We start from the raw sequence: 20,675 nt of genomic DNA on the forward strand, positions 1-20,675 counted from the left end.
AGTACCATTTGGATGCCTTTTCAAAAAGCCCAGAAATTGCTTGCGTATCTCTACAACTGTGCATAAAAATAAATTTAAAAATAAAATATGCTATTTACAGCTATCTATATACACAAAGGAAAAATAGCTTTTAAAAAAGGGTTGAGGGTTTTCTGCCTGCAAATATCCACCCACTGTATGACAAAAATTGATGGACAATAGGTTCTGCTGTTTGCACAAGCTGTGTCACTAGTAAAAGGATATGTATACTATTAGATTAGCAATACACATAACCAGAGAGCAAAACTTGTAAAAAATGTTCCCAAATGCCATTTCCACACAGCCCAGCCCAAAGATTTCCAAAAATGCCATCTGAAATAATTTTTAGAATCATTTTAAAAATATTGCAGAGAGAATTAGGTCTCAAATCATTTGGTAATGACATACTTAGAGATGGATGTCCTCAGCGCCACAACACACCGTTTTCTTTCTTTCCCAGCTTTGATGGATTTTACCACACCATAATTTATTTAGCTGACTGTTCATTAATGTTTCTTCAACTTGGGGGGGGGGGAAAGGCCAGTACAAAGTAAATATAGTCAGCTACAACTGACTAGTGTTCCACAACTGCAACTTGTCCCAACATGGTGGAGATTGTGCAGAGCTAGGCAGTCCACCTTTATAAGTCTGACTTGGTGTGAGACAATTTCCTATATTCTTTGAACAGGGCCTCCTGAAGACCAGGCACTGGTATAGATGTCCTGACCCATATATTCAGGCCTGCATTTGCTGTAGTAGCCTGCTGGATCTTTAAACATATAAAACAGGATATTGTGCTTTTTATTCCACACTTGAACGTATTCTTTATCCAAATAATGGATAAAATAATGCATATATTATGAATATCATTTTCTTTATTGCCTAATTCAGTTCGCAGCCTTATTAATACTTCTACCCAGTTCATAAAAAGTCAGTTTGAGATGAGTTAGTAACAGCAGCATTCAGTTATCAGTTAATTCTTGATCCCCATATCAGCTGTCTTTTTTAATGCTTGAAGTACTATAGATGTGACTGCCATCAAAAAAGAGGCATTCACTGGGGTGCATGAGAAGAATGTCCTTGCCTTGAATAATACCTACTTCAACATGCATGTGCATCCTTTGAAAACAAGGTGGCTTTTTTCCTTGGGAAGTATTGTTTTGATCATATGTAACTTCAATCACACAATCATCACCTAAAACTCATGCAAATATTACTAATTAGTCACAGCTTTAGAATATACGAGTAACTACTAACAAATTAGAAAGTTATTATAATGTGTATGTGCAGTTACTTGAAAAGTCAGATTTTATATTCAGTGTAGCACCTGATAAGTAGCATAAATTTTACCGCAGTCTGCTCATTCAAGTAGTTAAGAAACAGAGGCTTTATACTTTTGTCCATTTAGCTTTGAAAAAGTTTTCTTGAAAGGAAGCTGCTTGTCTCTATCCTATGTCATTTACTCAGGTGGATAGGTTTCAGCTAGTATAAAAGGCTGGCATTTTTTAAATGTTCCTTTTGTTTGATCACAGCTTATGTTTCAACAGCTGTATAATAGTTCAACATTCAAAAGTAAAACTGTGGTACTGCAATGACGAAATCTTTGTGTCTGAGTTGGGTTGGTATTAAAAGCACAGAAGTAAGTCTGCAGTAAGGACACGGATATACTGTACCCTGAACATTTAGATTTGGGCATTAGTTTCTGAACAAAAACATGTCCTTAATATAGCATATGAAACAATTAACCAGCCAAAATACACAGAAAATTTTAATGATGGACCAAAGCAGGAAAGGACTGAATAGTTAGCATATTGTCCTTATTAAATACCATATTAAGAATGTATTTTATATAATGTATATTCAAACATGCATTCTCCTGCCCATAGTCTGTAATGGGGCTGTCCAACAATCAGCATCATAGACAACGTTGCCTTGACTTTATAATTTGGCACTATAGTTTTATGTATCTTCTATTGTACCCTTGCTCAGATTTCTTCCTTTGATCTATGCTTTCTAACCTAGCTATTTGTGTTCAAGTCAGCTGTTGAAGCTGCATGGAAGGTGCTAACCCTAAGGAGATAATGAAATTGAATGCAACACTGTAGTTTTACATCAATAATAATACTCCAGGAAGAACAAGAACTACAGCTGTGTCCAAGGTCCTGACAAAGGACTTCAAGGCAGAGAAAGCTCTCTAAAGTTGTGCAGTTTAGCCATTTAATAAGAACTGGACTGAAGCCTTTCAAAAGAGACTATAACAACATAGGGATAGAAAGGCTTTGTAGAAATAAAACAATGCTACCCCTCTTTAGGGGTAAGACATAGAATATATCCAGTAGATAAGATGAATGCAAGCTAAATTTCCTATTTTTATACGGAAGATTTAGCATTTCATGTAGCATTGCTTCTAAGCTAAGATTGCAAGCAGATGAGAATATTTGTAAGAGTAATGTGACACTGGGGCATACATTCAATTATTAAAGGGAAGAATTTGGCAAAGGACTGTAGATTTTTTTTGGACAATACTATTATTTCAGAATTCTTTAAAAAATAATTAAAAATTCTTAAACACCGTCAGCCGTTGTGTGCAACACTGAAGTTCTGGGATAGTATGCCAAGTTTATGTACATGTTAAATGCTGTAAGATTATTTGATTGGAAGGAAGGCAATCTCATGTGTTCACAGCTTTGCTGCAAAAAAATAAAAACAAAAAAAAACATACCCTTGGAAACACAATGTTAGCTTTGGCTTTTGTAAATAAATATTCACTATTTCTGTGGTTGTTTGGTGCTCTGGAACTTACAACACCCGACTGTAGTGAATTTACTTCCTACAATATATTTTTTAAAAGCATGACAAATGTTATGCATGGATGACCCACCCATGAGAATCAGCCATGGTATCTTACTGAAGCCTTCAAGAGCAGAGGTATGTGCCTTTGAAGACACAAAAGATCTCAGACATATCCTGTAAGCCACTTAATATTCATCTGACTGAAACAGTATAGAAGCGCTTGTAAACAAACAAATCATTAGTGATTTCTTAAATGGGGGCATCCATTTTAATGGCCTTTTTTCTTGTGCATTTTAGAAAGCCCTTTGGATAGAAAAACCAATATATAGCAATATTTGAAATAAAGTCTAATCTTTTTTGGGGGTGGGGAGCAAATAGCTTGTGTCATAGGATGATGTTAATGGTTAAATGATTATTAAAAATTTGGAGATGGGGAAGGGAAAGGAATTATACCTATTTTTTTTTCCTGAAGTGATAGCCCCAATCTGGTAAGAAGCTTACAGAAGTGAAGAAAGTATTGGATTGATAAGGAATAGGCTACAACAATAAAAAAAGTTGGATGGGAACTGTGACTGATATAGAATGATCTTCTTATATTGGGTGAAAAAATGTAATAGGAGTCAAATTAGGGATTTTAAGGTTCTTATTTTATGCTTCAATCATCTGCAATCTCTTACCTGTAAAGTTTCAGTCAGCAGACTAATAGAAATGTTTTAGTTTTACGTAAGGCAATATGTCACTGCAAAGTCTACTAATAGAACTTCATATCACATTAAAGTTACACAATGGTCTGCATGGATTATATTTAAATTTAAGTGCTGATTAACCTATTGTGAGAAATCTCAGACATTACTTTGTAAGGAGATTACAGCAGTCCAGTGTAAGAGCAGGCTTGTGATGGTGACTTAGAATTAAAACTTTCTCTCTCGTTCATTTTTTAACACCAAATTTGGCACGCTTGGTTCAAAATTAAATGATAAAGAAAAAAAAAAAAGTTAGGATTTCCAACAACCCTAAAAAATTTCAGCTTATACACATTATACCATAGATCAGAAGAAGTCTGATAGCACCTTTTAAGACAAACACATTTTATAAAAAGGGTTTTTATTTAAAAAAGAAAAGAAAAAAGGACCAGGCATTAACAACCATACCACAGTTGTCCACTAGAGGGAAGAACAGCACATCAAATGCATTTAGCACATGTTGCCAATTTGGAAATTATTGCCTTTGATCTCCTAAGAACTGCAGATAAAGTTTGTATATAACCAAAAATAAATATTTATTTCCATTCTTCTGCAACACACAGCAGTGTATAATAACAATGAAGCTGAGATAATTTTTTACATTCACAGGAGTGTCTTGTTTTTCTTAATAACATTTCTATGTGATTATCGGCATTCGTAAGAACAATTTTGCTAGTTCAGATTAAAAGCCAATCCAGACCAGCATCTTGTTTGCTACAGTGACCCCCCCTCCCCGCATATAAATAAAAACTTCTCCAGGTTTTCAGCTTCTGCTACAATTGTTTGTTGTTTATTCGTTTAGTCGCTTCCGACTCTTCGTGACTTCATGGACCAGCCCACGCCAGAGCCTCCTGTCGGTCGTCAACACCCCCAGCTCCCCCAGGGACCAGTCCGTCACCTCTAGAATATCATCCATCCACCTTGCCCTTGGTCAGCCCCTCTTCCTTTTGCCCTCCACTCTCCCTAGCATCAGCATCTTCTGCAGGGTGTCCTGTCTTCTCATTATGTGGCCAAAGTATTTCAGTTATGCCTTTAATATCATTCCCTCAAGTGAGCAGTCTGGCTTTATTTCCTGGAGGATGGACTGGTTTGATCTTCTTGCAGTCCAAGGCACTCTCAGAATTTTCCTCCAACACCACAGTTCAAAAGCATCGATCTTCCTTCTCTCAGCCTTCCTTATGGTCCAGCTCTCACAGCCATATGTTACTATTTGGTCCCTAGTTCCTCTGCCTTTTCTAAACCCAGCTTGTACATCTGGCAATTCTCGCTCCATGAATTGCTGAAGTCTACCTTGCAGGATCTTGAGCATTACCTTACTGGCATGTGAAATGAGTGCCACTGTTCGATAGTTTGAACATTCTTTAGTGTTCCCCTTTTTTGGTATGGGGAAATAAGTTGATTTTTTCCAGTCTGATGGCCATTCTTGTGTTTTCCAAATTTGCTGGCATATAGCATGCATTACCTTGACAGCATCATCTTGCAAGATTTTGAACAGTTCAGCTGGGATGCCGTCGTCTCCTGCTGCCTTGTTATTAGCAATGCTTCTTAAGGCCCACTCAACCTCATTCTTCAGGATGTCTGGCTCTAGCTCACTGACCACACCGTCAAAGCGATCCCCGATATTGTTATCCTTCCTATACAGGTCTTCTGTATATTCTTGCCACCTTTTCTTGATCTCTTCTTCTTCTGTTAGGTCCTTGCCATCTGTTTTTGATCATACGCGTTTTTGCCTGGAATTTACCTCCGATGTTTCTAATTTTCTGGAAGAGGTCTCTTGTCTTTCCTATTCTATTGTCTTCTTCCACTTCCGCGCATTGCTTGCTTAAAAATAATTCCTTATCTCTTCTGGCTAACCTCTGGAATTTTGCATTTAATTGGGCATATCTCCCCCTATCACTGTTGCCTTTTGCTTTCCTTCTTTCTTGGGCTACTTCTAGTGTCTCAGCAGACAGCCATTTTGCCTTCTTGGTTTTCTCTTTCTTTGGGATGTATTTTGTTGCCGCCTCCTGAACAATGCTGCCAACTTCTGTCCATAGTTCTTCCGGGACCCTATCTACTAAGTCCAGTCCCTTAAATCTGTTCTTCACTTCCACTGCATATTCCTTAGGAATATTAGTGAGCTCATATCTAGCTGATCTGTGGGTCTTCCCTAATCTCTTTAGTCTGATCCTAAATTGTGCAATAAGAAGTTCATGATCTGAACTACAGTCAGCTCCAGGTCTTGTTTTTACCAACTGTATAGATGTCCGCCACCTTTGGCTGCAAAGGATGTAGTCAATCTGATTTTGGTGTTGTCCATCTGGTGAAGTCCATGTATAAAGCCGTCTCTTAGGTTGTTGGAAGAGAGTGTTTGTTCTGCAGAGTGAGTTGTCTTGGCAGAATTCTATCAGCCTATGTCCTGCTTCGTTTTGTTCTCCCAGGCCATGCTTACCTGTAATTCGAGGTGTCATTTGACTGCCCACCTTAGCATTCCAGTCTCCTGTGATGAAAATAGCATCTCTTTTAGGCGTGTTGTCCAGTAGGTGCTGCAGACCCTCATAGAACTGCTCTACTTCAGCTTCTTCAGCATCTGTGGTTGGGGCGTATATTTGGATCACTGTGATGTTAGATGGCTTGCCCTGAATTCGAATTGAGATCATTCTATCGTTTTTTGGATTGTATCCAAGCACTGCTTTAGCCACTTTACGATTAATTATGAAGGCTACTCCATTTCTTCTGTGGTCCTCTTGTCCACAGTAGTAGATCTGGTGGTCATTTGATGTGAAGTGGCCCATTCCAGTCCATTTCAGTTCACTGATGCCCAAAATGTCTATCTTTAATCTTGACATCTCACCAATAACCACATCCAATTTGCCCTGGCTCATAGATCTTACATTCCAGCTTCCAATGGTGTGTTGATCCTTAGAACATCGGATTTGCCGTTCACCAACTGCAGTAGCCCTTTAATATTTCTTTCAAATGTCTAGGCTATCAAACTCATTAATCATTGTGCAAACAGCCATTGAATATCAGTCCATCACCAAAAGTCACCTGGGAAGTTCTTGCCTAAATATAACAAGGGGCTGGATCAATGGTTGGAATAGTTTCATATGTCTAGTTACAGCATAATTATTTATGAAGAACAACTTTATTTGGTTATATCTATATGCATGATTTATTCACTGCTGAACTAAGCTTTTCAGAAAGCACAATTTCTATTACTTTATACATAATGTGGATGCTACCACAATTGTGTGTCTGTGCGTGTGTATAAAGGGGGGGGATAAGGAATTTTACAAATACATATTTTAATAAGAGTGACTCTCATAAAGTATTTTCTAACTTGAAACTTCAGCACTCTTTTCCCAATCTCATAAAACTGTTTGCAACATTGGTATTTACACTTGTTTAATTGAATGGATCAGTAATCCTATGGATCAGTCCTAGCTTCACTCACTGCAGTAGTTAATGAGCAACTTATTCCTATACAGACTTATATAATATTCCACCATACTGTATTGTATTATGGCTGACATGAAAGTAACCAATTATCTGGAGGCAAATGTTTAGAAACAAATTGCCACTGCCTCACTTGCTATACATAAAAAAAGCAAGCTAAATAGTTATTTTTGTAGATTAGTCATTTTTATGGTGAACATCAAAAGCACAGCTACATTACATTATACACTGATCAATTTTGGGGGGGCCAAAAAGCCTTTTGGCCAGATGCACACGACACACTAAATCTTATGGGATACAGTTATCTTTAGCTTAGGGCCTTTTTGTGCCATGGATCCCTTTGAGAGTCTGGAGAAACCTATGGACCCCTTCTCAGAAAATTGTATTTAAATACATAAAATAACCACCACCTGACAGCACTCAATGGCAGCTAACAACAAAACAACAACATTAAATTAATGAAATTAAATTGCACAGATATAGGTTGCATTACAAAGGAAACGTATTATACTCAAATCGAGTTCTTAAATATTAAAAACAAATAAATTTGTAATATAGTAATATATGTGCTCACATATTTATTACTCAACCAGATCAGTAACAAGACAAGCTATGTAGGTTTCTGTTAGATGTTAGTGAAAATAAAATTGTAATTTTTTCCCCCCAAATTCACAGATCCCTGGAAATCCATCCATGGACCCCCAAGAGGTCTGTGGACCCCAGGTTAAGAACCCCTGGTTTAAGGAAATGAATCCACTCATTGTGGTTAAGCATTAGGTGTGAACAAAGTCACCATGGCTTATCCAACATCACAGGTCAATTGTGTTGTGTGAATCCAATCATTAGCACAGACATTTTTTTTAACAATCTGCTTTATTATTTTCCTAAACCAACTTTATCCTCTTGATTCTTTACCACACATTTATCACCGTTACCTTCACGCAGAGCTTAATTAATATTCCGTTCAAATTTAGAGGTGGTCAGTCTGCAAAAGCTTTGAGGTACTCTTTCCCCCTTAATTACTCCACAGAGTTTATAGCCAAGCCCTGTCACTGACAACAAAAAAACGACCCTCCATGACACGCTGAGAACTCGTGTAGATCAATCCGCCCGTGTTCGCACAACACGCTTAACCCATTTACGGAGTGACTTCCTTTTTTCCGCGTTTATAGAATTATGGAATGATTTATATTAAAACACGTATAAGCATTATAACTCTTTTTCAAAAGTACAAGTATATTTTTTAAAAACACCATTTCCCGGGTTCGCACACACCCCTCAACCCTAAACGAGGAAGCTCGCTAGGCTACCCCATGACCCACACACCACGGCTAACGGTAACCCAACTTGGCGAGTGGCACCCAGGCATTCCGAGGCCCTTCACTGACCTGGACAGGCGCATCGTGTGAACTCGGACCCCGGGTCGGGCGGGGACGGAGGTCCTCAAGGAATGAGACCTTACCCTCAGCGGGGCCCGTGCTCGGGGCATGCGCGGCCGCTGGCGCAGGCGCAGAGGGGCGGCCTGGCCGGAGGCGCGCCTCTCCCCCACCCCTCGAGTGGCGCCGGCCGCGCGTGCTCCTGCGGCTCGCTTCCCGCCTTTCGCGTTTCCCGCCTTGGGGCGCTGCTTCGCTGCCTGAGGGAGCGGAAGGCGTCGCTGACGGCGCCCGCCCCTCCCCCGCCATGGACCCGACCTGCCGCTGAGCGCGACCTGCCATGGCGGAGTTCCTGCCCGGGCTGTCGCTGCGGGAGGAACCGCTGCCGGGGCCCGGCGCCGCCGAGGCGGAGGCCGAACTCTCGCTCAGCTTGGCGCGCACCAAAACCCGCTCGTACGGCAGCACGGCCACGGTGGCCGCCCCTTTGGCGGAGCGGTACGTGGAGCATCGCCTCAGCCCCGGAGACACCCTGCCGGGCCTTGCGCTCAAGTACGGCGTGACGGTAAGCGGGGACGGCGGGCGGGGGGGGGGGCGGCGGCGCAGGAGCCCTACGAGGCCAGGGCCTCGACTCCGCCGATTTGACCCGAGTGTAGTCGCGCTGCTCGGCCGGGGGACGCGTGTGCGTGTGAAGGGGCGCCCCCTCCACGAGCAAGGGCAGAGGACCTTCTTTGGTGGCCCTGCCACTCGCCGTCCTTTGGGCCTGGGGCTCTGCGACCGAAACGAGGGACCGCGAACCTTTCTCGGATCTCCAAGCCCCGTCCCAGTAATCCCGGCTGGATTCTTCGGCCTCGGAGAGGAAGGTGTTTCTGCGTGACAGACTATCTGCTTTCTTTCCTTTCCCACCTCCCGTTAACTAGAGAGATTTGCTGGAGGAGGAGGAGGAGAGTGCTTCTGTCCTCGTGCAGAGTGCTTTCCACTGGAATCATGGCAACCGGCCTGGCATCTCTCTTTGAGCCAAGGCCCTTTATATACAACTTTTTCTCTGAAGAGCTCAAGCCTTTATCCCATGTTTTATCCTCACAGCAGCCCTCACAATAGATTGAGAGCATAGTCACAACAATGATATTGTACCAACTTATTACATCCACTGTGGGCAAAACTCTTTGGACATGAGATTTTAACTAGTGACGGGCAAAAAAAAGACCAACAGCCAACACCAGCATCTGTTAGAAAGAGACGGCTTCTGTTTGGGTATGTGCAGAGAGCTTTCCCCCTTATAGTAAACTACATCTCAGGCCAATATGGCTAATATTAAGAGGGCACCTCTCAGCCTGAGTGCAGGGAGTGGATAGGAGAGGGTTTCAGACAAACTTAACCTTTTCCTAAGAAAGGAGATTTGGAGGGCATCTGTTGTCTACTGCAACTATAGAGTTACTGCAGCTAGCGCATCATGCATCCTGGATGAGGTGGAGTTTCCGACAAGCTTGAATCTGGAATCTCCTTTGAGCGCAAAGTGATCACTGGGCCCTCTGGTATGAGAGTTGGAAGGGAGGAGGTGAAAGTCAGTCTACGAACAAAAGAGGATGGTGTGCATTACAGAGTTGTTACTCTTTCCTGTCCTCTTTGAACTGTGATGTCTTGAATATAAATCATTTAAAAGTTGGCCTAACTGAAGCGATTGGTAAGACCGTGAATAGCAGCATTGTTAAGCATATTTGAATATATCTCTGGAAAATGTGCAGATCCTGGGGTTGTGTTCTAACTGTTTTGACTCCCCCCCCCCCCGTTGTCAGTCTGTGAAATATTGTCTAAAAAGAGTTTTGAAAGGGAACAGTTGGAACACCCAACCAGAAGCATTCTGTTTTAGAAAGTACAGTATTAACTTTATTGGTATAATAGGTCTGTGATGCCAAGCCTAAATTGAAATGTTTCCATGGAAAATGTGTGAGATCTTACAAGATTCTTCTAAACCTTATGCTGTTCAGTCTTTCAAACTGCTGGATGAACGTTACTGTATGGTTCTTTATGTACCTAGAAAAGCAGCCTTTAACATGTGGTTATGGGGGGAAAGTGTAAAAGTTCTAGTTACATAATAGTTTTAGGTTCATTATTTATTAAACTGCACAGGAACAGAAACTAAAACATCAGGTTGCTAGTTCTTTGTGAAAACAAATGCCTGAGGAAATGTTTGTTAATATATTTATAGTTAATGTATGAAAATGATGTGTGACATCAACAGCAATTCATCCTTTTGTAAAGTGAGCTGCTATGGAAGTTCAAAAGAAGAAATTGAGGTTCCATTTTTAATTTCTTCAGTTAGAAATGTAGATTAGTCTCCAATTTTTTTTTCCAACTTGTGCTTCATATGCCTGTATGAGAGATCTGGTTCTGCAGCTGTAATAATGTCAATCACCATTTTGGAAGGATGGCCAGAAATTAATTGCATTAAACGTTGGGAGATAAATTTTCAGAAATAAATTTATGTCGTGAGGTAGCTGTTGCTTATTGTAAAGCTTCTTTCACTTGGATTATAAACATAATTGTTTCTATTTCAGATGGAACAGATAAAAAGAGCAAATAAACTGTTCACAAATGACTGCATATTTCTGAGAGAAACATTGAATATCCCAGTTATACTGGAAAAGGCTTTGCTGTTTAATGGATGTAACTCATTGGAGTCTCCAGAGAATGATACAGATAATCCCGCTTCTTGTGAAGAAAGACCTGTGACAGTTCAGGAAGACAGCTCTTCCCCCAGTCCTCAAGAATCTGACAATCAACCTCCTCCACCTGAAGAACTCTCTGCCAAAGATTTTCTGCATAGACTGGACGTGCAGATTAAGTTGTCCAAACAAGCAGCTAAGAAATTAAAATCTGAAGATAACAGGTAAAATCTTATTCCCCTGTTTATCTAAACACAGGTTTGGGATTGATAATAACATTTAATAGGTTTTTATTTTAAACTGCTGGGAGACTTTAATAGATGGTAATATAACAATTAATAAATAATGATAGTAATAGACAACAGTATATAAAACACTTTTTAAGAAAGCTACTAAATCTCAACCAACACGATCCTAAAGCAAAAGTTTGGAATGCTTTTGGAATATATCTAGAATTATTTGAGTTTCCATGTTGAATTCATTAGTGAAATCTTAGGTGCTTGCATATGTATGACACACACCCCAAATCTATCTGATGGGGATAGAAAGAAGGGGGTTTATTAGATACAGAGGAGACAGCAGTGACCTAGATCTGAATAATAAAAAAAAACACACAAAAGTAAATTTCTAGTTAAATTACTGAAGGCTTAATCCAGAAGAGATAAGGGAGGAGTGAAGAAAAGGGAGATGGTATAGCAGTACATAGCGTATACAGCGTATACAGTATACTGTATCAGTGTATACTGTATACAGTATACAGTGACTGTATGGTGATAATACAGATTGTTTTCTCACTTGCTGTAAAATCCTTTCATCTGTGCAAAATGTAAGCCCTGTAGAAGCTAAGCCCACTGGCCACTTCATATGTACATCTGTGCTACTAGAAACAGCCTCTAGGATGCTGTTGCTCCTTCTATAGCAAAACAATGCACTTTCAGAGGGTTAGAGAGAAAATATGAGTGTAATAGATTTTTTTGCAGGATCTGCATAGCTATATCCATTGATATGATAGCTGTATAACATTTAAATTCTACATGATAGGATTTTGCTTATGGGCACAGTAGTATGTTGCTGCTCAGAAGAAAAACAGTTCTGCAGTCTTCAGATAGCTTAATTTGAAATAATCCTATTAAAATTGGATGCAGTTCTGAGGAGCAAATTATAAGCAACTTTGCATATTTTTATGAGTTTCCTTTTTCCTCAACAGGGAGTATGGTGAGGAAAATTCCTATGCAATTTCTTCCTATCAGCAGTAGACGATAAATAAGGAGCTGGAATGAAAGCAGTTCTTAAAGAACTAAATATTTGAAGATTCAGAAGATCTTTTGGATTGATATATTACGTTGTACTTGTTACAAGTCATATATAAATAATTCCACTGACTCTTGCACTAAAATTATTTGAATGTTTGCCTTCTATAGGTCAATATCCTTTTACTATACATTAATAAAGGAAATGACCCTCCAAAAATATTGCCTTTATATTTCTGCTATAAAATGGCACACTAGCAACAATATATCGCTGAGAGAACTTCGATGCAGATTTTTTTGGAAATAGTATACTTGTAAATAAGATAAAATTAGAGGAACAAACATTTATTTTAAAAAAAACCATGAAGTCTTGAATCAGATAAGTTTGTCATGCAAATTTTGTGAACTTGATGCTGATGGATGCACCATGAATAAGGGGTGTGTTTATGCACACCTGTATGTGTCTCTCTGTGTTAACATACTTAAAGATATGCTCTTAAAGTGAACCAGTTTTAGCCAACTTTTAAGGAAAAAGTTGGGATTTTAAGATATGTATGGTAAAATACTTTGTTTGGAAACTTTAAAAACCAAGAGGAACAAACAAAGTAAATTGTTCTTTTTCTTTGTGAAAGGGTGTTTGGAACATAGTTTCTTGTTAGCACATATATGTAGTTTCATGTATTGAATATAAAACGCACTTTAAAAAGTTACTGCCTTTGTTGTTTAGCGTATCTGATGCTTTGCAACTACGTTTCAGACATGATTTGTGTTTCATATGCTATATTAAAATTTCTTAAGTTATAGTGTCTTTGCTCCTTTTTCCAACTATTTTAGTTTTACTTGAAATCAAAATAGTTTGAATACACTTTGTCTTTCTTTGTATCTCTTTAAATTCTCCAAATGAGAATATTAATATCCTAGCTGAGGAATACAAGACCACAGGATGCATAACTTCATTGTGTTTTAGCAATGAGAATGAAATATTGCATGGGTGAAGAGCAGAGCTGTTCAGTCTAAAATCAGATTTACATACCATGTTTAAAGAAAACTCTCTGTTGTGTATAAATAAAATGTCTGGAGCTTTAGTTTAGAGTTCAAGAAACCCCCAAAGGAAATAAAACAGGTGCTAAAATTGGTAACAGTGAAGAAATGTTACCCAGAAAGGACTCTTTCTTCAGAAATTGTGTCCATTGTTAGGGAAATTGATTTATAGTAGATTGAAGATAATATAAAAGGATGTAGTTTTGTAGACAGGCCATCTAAAAATACTCTGGCAAATATTCTCTGGCTTGACTTTAAACAGCAAATATATCATTGGCCATTTTTTTAAAATCTTGGCCAATGACACATTTCCTCTTTAATTGTTTCTTTTATTCAAGCCCTGTGAAGGGTGTTTCCACATGGATTGAACCTTTCATTCTTCGTATAGATTTACTATCAGCTTTCCTTAGCTATTTTGAAAGAGCTACCACTGGTACACTTAAAATTATCATAGGCCTATGTATATCTGTTAGCATTGTGAAGTTTGAAGGAAACTATCTTAGATCTCAATGTTAGAATGATGATAACATGTTTGATCTCTTAAAACATCTATATGCGGAATTATATCTTTATTGGGAATACAGTGAGTTTTTATAAGTGACATCTGTCATTTTGAAAAATTTTATCTTCATTTTCAATTATTATTTTAGAGAAACCGGCTCTTTAACATTTTTCAATTTCTAGGTGTTATATTTCTGTACTTAGCAGTACTTGATCATAATTTACTGGACTTACCTGGCAAGTGTTGTAAGTACATTTTGCATTACAATAAGATTTTTCTCTCCTTACTATATGCATTTTTGTAAACTTCAATAGTAAGATCACCGGTTTAGGGTCTTTTGAAGTAATTTGAAGTGGTAGCACATGAAGACAAAATCAAGAATCTGCATTACTTTGTCTTGTAGCAAAGCATTTAATAAAGTACAGTATCAGAAACAGGATTCTATTAGAAAAGTGTATTTTGAATGCAATATATGTGGTAATTTGTTACATTTTTCCCAACAATGGTTTTAAACTGTAAAGACACATCAGAGCATCTAAAAGATGTTAAGGTTATTAAAAAAGGATTGGTGAGATTAGAACTAGAGAAGTGCAGGATACTTTTATTTCCCATTGCTGGGATAGAGAAAATATCAAATGTGTCTAGCAATTGCTTTTATATGCTAATATGGCAAAAATATCAAGTCAACACTATGCCTTTAAATATTATGCTGCATTGCTTGCACTGCTTCTTTTAAAAACTGATCACCCCATTCTGCACAAGCCATTGCCATTCATCCATGCGGGTGATGAACAGGGTTGTTTTCTGTCTGCTTTATCATCTCATGTTACCAAATGCTGTATTTGATGCCACATGGTATGATAACAGTCCTCAATTCACAGAATGAAGCAGAGGAATTAAGCTAAGTAATTTGCTGGTTATTAAAAACATGGCATACTGAATCTGAATTATATATAGTTTCAAAGAAAACAACAACAACCCTAAAGGTTCACTAGCATAAGGACAGAATCATTTGCCAATTGTCCACAGCTCTATTTAAGTAGTCCTGTTATCCTTCAGATACTTGTATATATATTTTAGTTCTCCCTCTGATACATAATCATGGGATTCTCAAACAGCACCAACAATATAGCACCGGCTTCCCCTTCTAAAATTAGGGTGCTGAAATGGAAGAAAGCTTGGGAAAACAACCAAGAGTTACTTTTTGATGACAAGAATGTGCATTGATTCCCATAACTAAAAACAACTAAACCCCCCTCAAGTATACACTTGATGAACACTTGCTAATTGTTTTCCCTGCAACCTCTTGTACTACAGCTGGCTCTAGGTGACCCTGGATTTCTTACTGGGATTATCGTGCTGATGTTTTCTACTGTATGCTAAGGCAAAAGTGGACCACGTGACTTTGTATTCGCATACTTCATCATTGAGCAGGACTGAGGCTTTCCACTATGGACACGATTGATGAATTACAAATACTGTATGAGTCTTTGTTACAAATGCAGGTTTCCCAAATGAAATGGTATCTTCATATGAAAATCATAAATGGAAGTGGCTCATTATCAGAAGTAACTTATTTTTCTATTAGTTTGGGAAATCTAATGTCTTTGAGGCCTATGTCTGCCTCCTAACCACAAACTTAACTGGACTTTCCAATTTCTTGAGGCTGTATTTGTTTTCTCTGGCTAAAAACCATTGTCTTTAATACTCTCCTAGCAAGGGGACTGTGTGTATGTTTATGCATCTAGTTTATATCCTGCCTTTTACTCAACTGAAAATTGAAAGTGGCTATCAAGAATTAAAATTAAGAATATGGAGTAAGATTTTTCTAAAACATAAATAAAATTAACTTTAAAATTAACTAGCAATCTGGTGAAAGATCTATGCTCTTCTATTGTACAGAGAAAGACCAGAACTGAGGAAGTATAGTCTATATCCTGGAAGTAATGCAAAAAAGGGATTTTTCCTGTGTACTGACGTGTGTGCTGCTGAGAGTGAAGGCAGATCAGTCTCTCTCCTGCAGATCTTAATATCCGTTCAGGTTTGAAAGGGAAGAGTTGGCCTCTTTGATGGTGAGTCCCTAGGCAGTTAAAAGTCATAATGGTTAACATTTAAACTTTAAATTGTGCCCAGAAAGCAATCTGTTTAGTACAGATCTTTCAGTGCAGGCCTCATATGGTATCTGTACTTTGCATTGTTTAACATCAGCTGCCACATTTCGCACCAACTGCAACTTCCAGGCACTTTTCAAATGTAATCCCATATAAAGCATTTTGGTAATAGTTAAGGTGAAGTACAACCAAGACGCTGCGATTTGCCCAATGAACAGTTTCCCTGTTCCTTTAATTGTAAGATTCATACTCATGATTCTACATCAGCTTTATTATTCCATGTTCTTATTTTTAAATCCCTCTATGTCTTATTTCTGTCCTAACCTTATAAACACCATTCTTGTTTACTATATATAAACTTGGCTACCATCATTAATTGTCTCTTACAGCCATTTCCGTATCTTCTGCTGTCTTGACCCCAGTGTTTGGGGCACATTATCCTCTTTGCCGTGTTTTCCCTCTTACCTTATGATTTTCTCATGACTTGTTCCTTCAGCAGGCCTTTTTTTTTTTGATCCACTGAACCCTTAGCCATAGCAATCACAGCCATCGCCACAGAGCTATTCCTAGTAATTTCCATTTACCAGATAAAACAATTGAACAAGCTGAACTTGTACAATTTGTTATCATGCCTAGCACAGCGTAAACATGAACATGTATGGGATTTCTTTTTTTACCATAATTGCAGTGTCACATAACACTGTTGCTGACTTTGCAGGGGGAAATCTAATAGAATTTGCCATATAGTTTTTTATTAGTTGATTTGTTTGGGAGCTGTTTTTATGCTGCTGACCTAATCTATTTTATATTTATCTTGATTTATGATTTCACTTGTGAACCGTCTTGAGAGACCTTTTATCTTAAACTGGTATTTACTTTACATGTTACATATATAAAAGGAAATTACACATAACATAAAATGGTCTCATGCAGTGGAAAAAAACAGTGAAGGAAAAAAATAATTGTTTGGTGCACTGGAAAAATGACTTTTTGTGACAGAAACAGTGAGCAAATTTCAGATCTTACAGAGCAAAATTACATCAAATCTATTTACGCCTTCCTGGCAGATAGAGTGAAATATAAAAAGAATACAAATGGCTTTCAGTTTTCAGAGAGCCAGTAATATCTGGCAATGGCATCTATGGTTAATTGGGTCACATTTGCAGAAGGATGGCTCCCCTTGACGTCAATTCACTGGTTTAATGCTCAGCTGAAACCAAGAACTAAAAACCACTATATTCCCAAAATAGCAAATTATGTATGTTGGCTGTCTCTGAACAAGAGACTTCTAAACCATTGACGTTGATTATTTTATTCTGTTTCTCTCAAAGCTCAAGCCTGTGCATGTCCACTCAGAAGTATTCCCTACTGAGTAAGTCTGCTTTGGACTGCGTCCTTAATTTCTCTGCTGAATGCCTTCACATCTCATATAAATGCAAATTCTTTTAATTACTCCTTAAAATGTAGTGAAGGATAGGAGATTAGTATGTTTGTAGAGTACATTAGGTTTCTCTTTTAGAGCTTTTACTATCCAGATGGTGCTAAAATGAACATTTCTGAGTTAGTAGCACAAGAAGTTAACCAAATCCTCTTCTGTATCTAAAACATCAATTTGTGAAGGAGGCTGCCAACTGTAATGCTGTATGATTTCAAATACGGGACTTGCCTCACTCTTATCCAAATTTCCTGCCATGATCCCACAGCAGGAGGGATTGGGCCATTCAACTTGCCTCTGCCCTGCTCTTGACCTACCAGTGAAAGCCATTCTCTTTTTATAGATGCCCTCGTATTTTTGGGATTCCTTCCCATTGATACGTAGCTTTATCAGTGCCAGCTTCCAGTAGGTCCATGAAGACAGTGAAATTTTACTCTGCATTTGCTAGTTTTAGTCTGAATTGCTTCTAAAGCATTTTATTGCTGCTGCTGATCAGTGCAGTTTATGGGGGGAAAGACAAAACAAGCAAACATACAGGTGGTCCTCATTTAATGACCACTCGTTCAGCAACCATTCAAACTTGCAATGGCACTGAACAAGTAGTACTCATGACTGGTCCTCAAAGTTCTGGCTGTTGCAGTGCCCCCACTGTCACATGATCATGATCCAGGCGCTCGGCAACCCACCCAGATTTCTGACCGTCACATGTCCTGTGGTTGCATGATCACAATTTGCAACCTTCCCTGCCAGCTTCCCACAAGCAAAGTCAATGGGGAAGCCAGCAGGAAGTCAGAAGTCGCAGTCATGTGAGGTACTCACTTAATAACCTGCATGGTCCTTGCTTAATGATGATAACCAGGGACTGTCGGGACTGCTGCTGCTAAGCGGCACAGTCACCTGATGTGCTTTACAACCACACCACTTAGCAACTGGTATTCTGGTCCCAATTACCATCCTTAAGCAAGGGCTACTTGTACTGTTAAGGCAGAGATTAAGCAGAATCAGCTCATCTTCTGACTGGAATGCTCACTGCATCTTAATGTCATGAATTTGGGATCTCAAAACAAAAAAAAGTTAATTATTATGAGGCATACATAGGTTTCCTCATGCAACATTCAGAACAAGAACTTAAATGCAGGATGTGCTCCTCTCAAGAAATGTTCACTGTGCAAGCAGCATTTACTATGGGGGGGGGGTGCAATATTCTGTGAATGTAGTCATTCTAGTTTTTGAACTATGGTTTATGCCTTAGTGCACTGTATGAGCCCATCTAATTATAGCTTAATCAACAAACCATGGTTGATCAAACTGTGAACTAGCATTGTGGATTATGATTTATGGCTTAGCATACTGTGTTAACCCAATCAATTGTGTCTTAGTTAAAAAAAATAATAAAATGTGAACCCAGCCTCTGTAAAAGTATATCTCCTTAATGATAAAAGGAATTTGGATCTTCAGTGTTAATTCAGGGAAAATCAAAAGTTTAGAGACACAAGACATTTATGAAATCCTATGTTGCTAACCAACACTGCATTCCCTGCAAGTCCTAGCATATCAGTTATCCTCCATGCAAATGTCTCCTCAAGTGCTTTGCTTCACCTCCTTTTTACCCCTAGGAATGAAGTTATTCACATATCATTAAGCTACTCACGTCAAGAACTGTTCTTTATACATGCAGAGAAATAACACTTATTCAAGAACGATGAAGTATGTGAATGACAACAGTTGCTACTGTACCTGACCGTAGCAATATTGTGACAATACAGTTCTTTCTCCCTGTAAGATCTATTTTAAAGGCTGATGCAGTGTTAAACACATAGCCATGACTTAATGGCACACGGATGGAGAGACAAAGTGGAAGGCGCAAACAGCAAGAAAACTAATACATTACAGCATTCCAACAGTACCTTCTGGGACATGAAACAATAGTTACCACAAAAGAGAATGCGAATGTGAGATTTCTTTGCAAAAATTGAGTTAATTAAGTTGAGTTACCCCGAGTAATGCCCTTTACAGTTTTTTAGAACAGTATCTCTAAAAAGCCATACCACGATGGAACAAACTGGTAGATACTGGAGGGTGTGGGTTGGGGGAGAAAGCTGTTCTTCAAGACGTATAATCTGAAAGAGCCGCTTGATAAGCTAATGGGGACATGATGTAAGCAACTGTTATACCCTGTCATCTATAAAGTGGGCAGCAAATTTGCTTTAAGCAGGCTGATCAAAGCGGAGAAAAAATGAATATGCAATTGTTGTTGTTGTTTTTTTAACCTGGATAAAATTCAGTACAATGGAGACAGAATACTTTCTAATCACCCTTTTTTTTCCTGGGATGTGGCGGGGAGAAAGAAAGTTGAAGATCTTAGAACTAGATGTGGGTGAAGCTAGACTAGAATTCCATACAGTTTCAAGAGGTGTCGGATTTTCTCTTCTTTACAGGCTGCCGTAGATACGCTTGATCACATCTGCCTCTTCTTTATCCAGGATGCCCTTGTCCACATAAGCATCAGCCTCTTGATCTATGAAATCCCGCAGTTTAGAAAGGTCATAATCTGGAACACAAAGAAGGATTTATACAGGCAGACTATATCAGGTTCTCCTGGAAACGTAACTTTTTGTTTATTTGGCTGATTTAAAGCTGGCTTCCCTCTAGAGGAGGACCACCCAGCTTTTTTGGAGCCAAAGGCTGCACTTACACTTTGAATGGTATATTGTAGTCTATTTTCCAAAGGGTAAGCAGAGTCTGAACAAAAATATGTAATTTTACATTTATACTGAATTAAAGTTAAATGGATTACAGTGATTATGGCTATTGTAATTATGAAATTATTATATTTAATACTTCCCCATTTGATCACATTAAAAATTACAGTGTAATAATAATCTTGATATTGAACCCCAGATGGCAGGCTTGCACCCCTGCTTTAGAATCCCCATTTGTATGGAGGATTATATTTGCATTTGAGGGAATAACAGGAAGCAGACCTCGTTTTTCAATCCAGCAGGATCAGAAATAGGGAGACAGGAAATAATGGAGGCAGGGTAGCCCAGTCCCACACCTAATACTCAGGTTGGTCTACCCTGAGCATCATGCCTGAGTCTGGCTTTTGCATATTCTTATCACCCTGCTATGAATGTATAGCTGCAAAGACAAGAGAATAACAGCAGTAGTTCGGTAGCATTTATTTTCTATACCCCGCCCCCCCCCCAAATAACTGTATTAGTATTCAGTTAATCTGTCTGTACTGAACTTCCAGGACAATCTTGATATCATTTGCTTTATATTAATTTCAAGATGATGAACTCTCT

At 38.7% G+C, this 20,675-nt stretch overlaps 3 protein-coding genes across 5 annotated transcripts in view; 1 reads left to right on the forward strand and 2 right to left on the reverse strand.

Moving 5' to 3' along the window:
• The window catches only part of LOC134504811 (tropomodulin-3-like), a 117,235-nt gene extending 108,721 nt beyond the window's left edge, over positions 1–8,514 (reverse strand). For both annotated transcript variants that reach the window (XR_010068684.1, XM_063314199.1), the window contains exon 1: positions 8,381–8,514. The gene's annotated coding sequence lies outside the window, so the exon portion shown is untranslated. The remainder of the gene's footprint in view (positions 1–8,380) is intronic.
• Positions 8,515–8,590: 76 nt separating this feature from the next.
• LYSMD2 (LysM domain containing 2) lies at positions 8,591–13,079 on the forward strand. The gene is made up of 3 exons (XM_063314141.1): positions 8,591–8,927; positions 10,921–11,252; positions 12,236–13,079. The coding sequence occupies exons 1-3, from the start codon at positions 8,706–8,708 to the stop codon at positions 12,282–12,284; spliced, it is 603 nt and encodes a 200-aa protein (XP_063170211.1). The 5' UTR covers positions 8,591–8,705; the 3' UTR covers positions 12,285–13,079.
• Positions 13,080–14,212: 1,133 nt separating this feature from the next.
• Positions 14,213–20,675, reverse strand: part of SCG3 (secretogranin III) — a 29,303-nt gene continuing 22,840 nt past the window's right edge. For both annotated transcript variants that reach the window (XM_063313936.1, XM_063313937.1), the window contains one exon: positions 14,213–19,918. In XM_063313936.1, coding sequence (XP_063170006.1) covers positions 19,800–19,918 — 119 coding nt within the window. In that variant the 3' untranslated portion in view covers positions 14,213–19,799. The remainder of the gene's footprint in view (positions 19,919–20,675) is intronic.

This window comes from Candoia aspera, chromosome 13, assembly GCF_035149785.1.
Source record: "Candoia aspera isolate rCanAsp1 chromosome 13, rCanAsp1.hap2, whole genome shotgun sequence".
Classification (NCBI taxonomy): Eukaryota; Metazoa; Chordata; class Lepidosauria; order Squamata; family Boidae; genus Candoia; species Candoia aspera.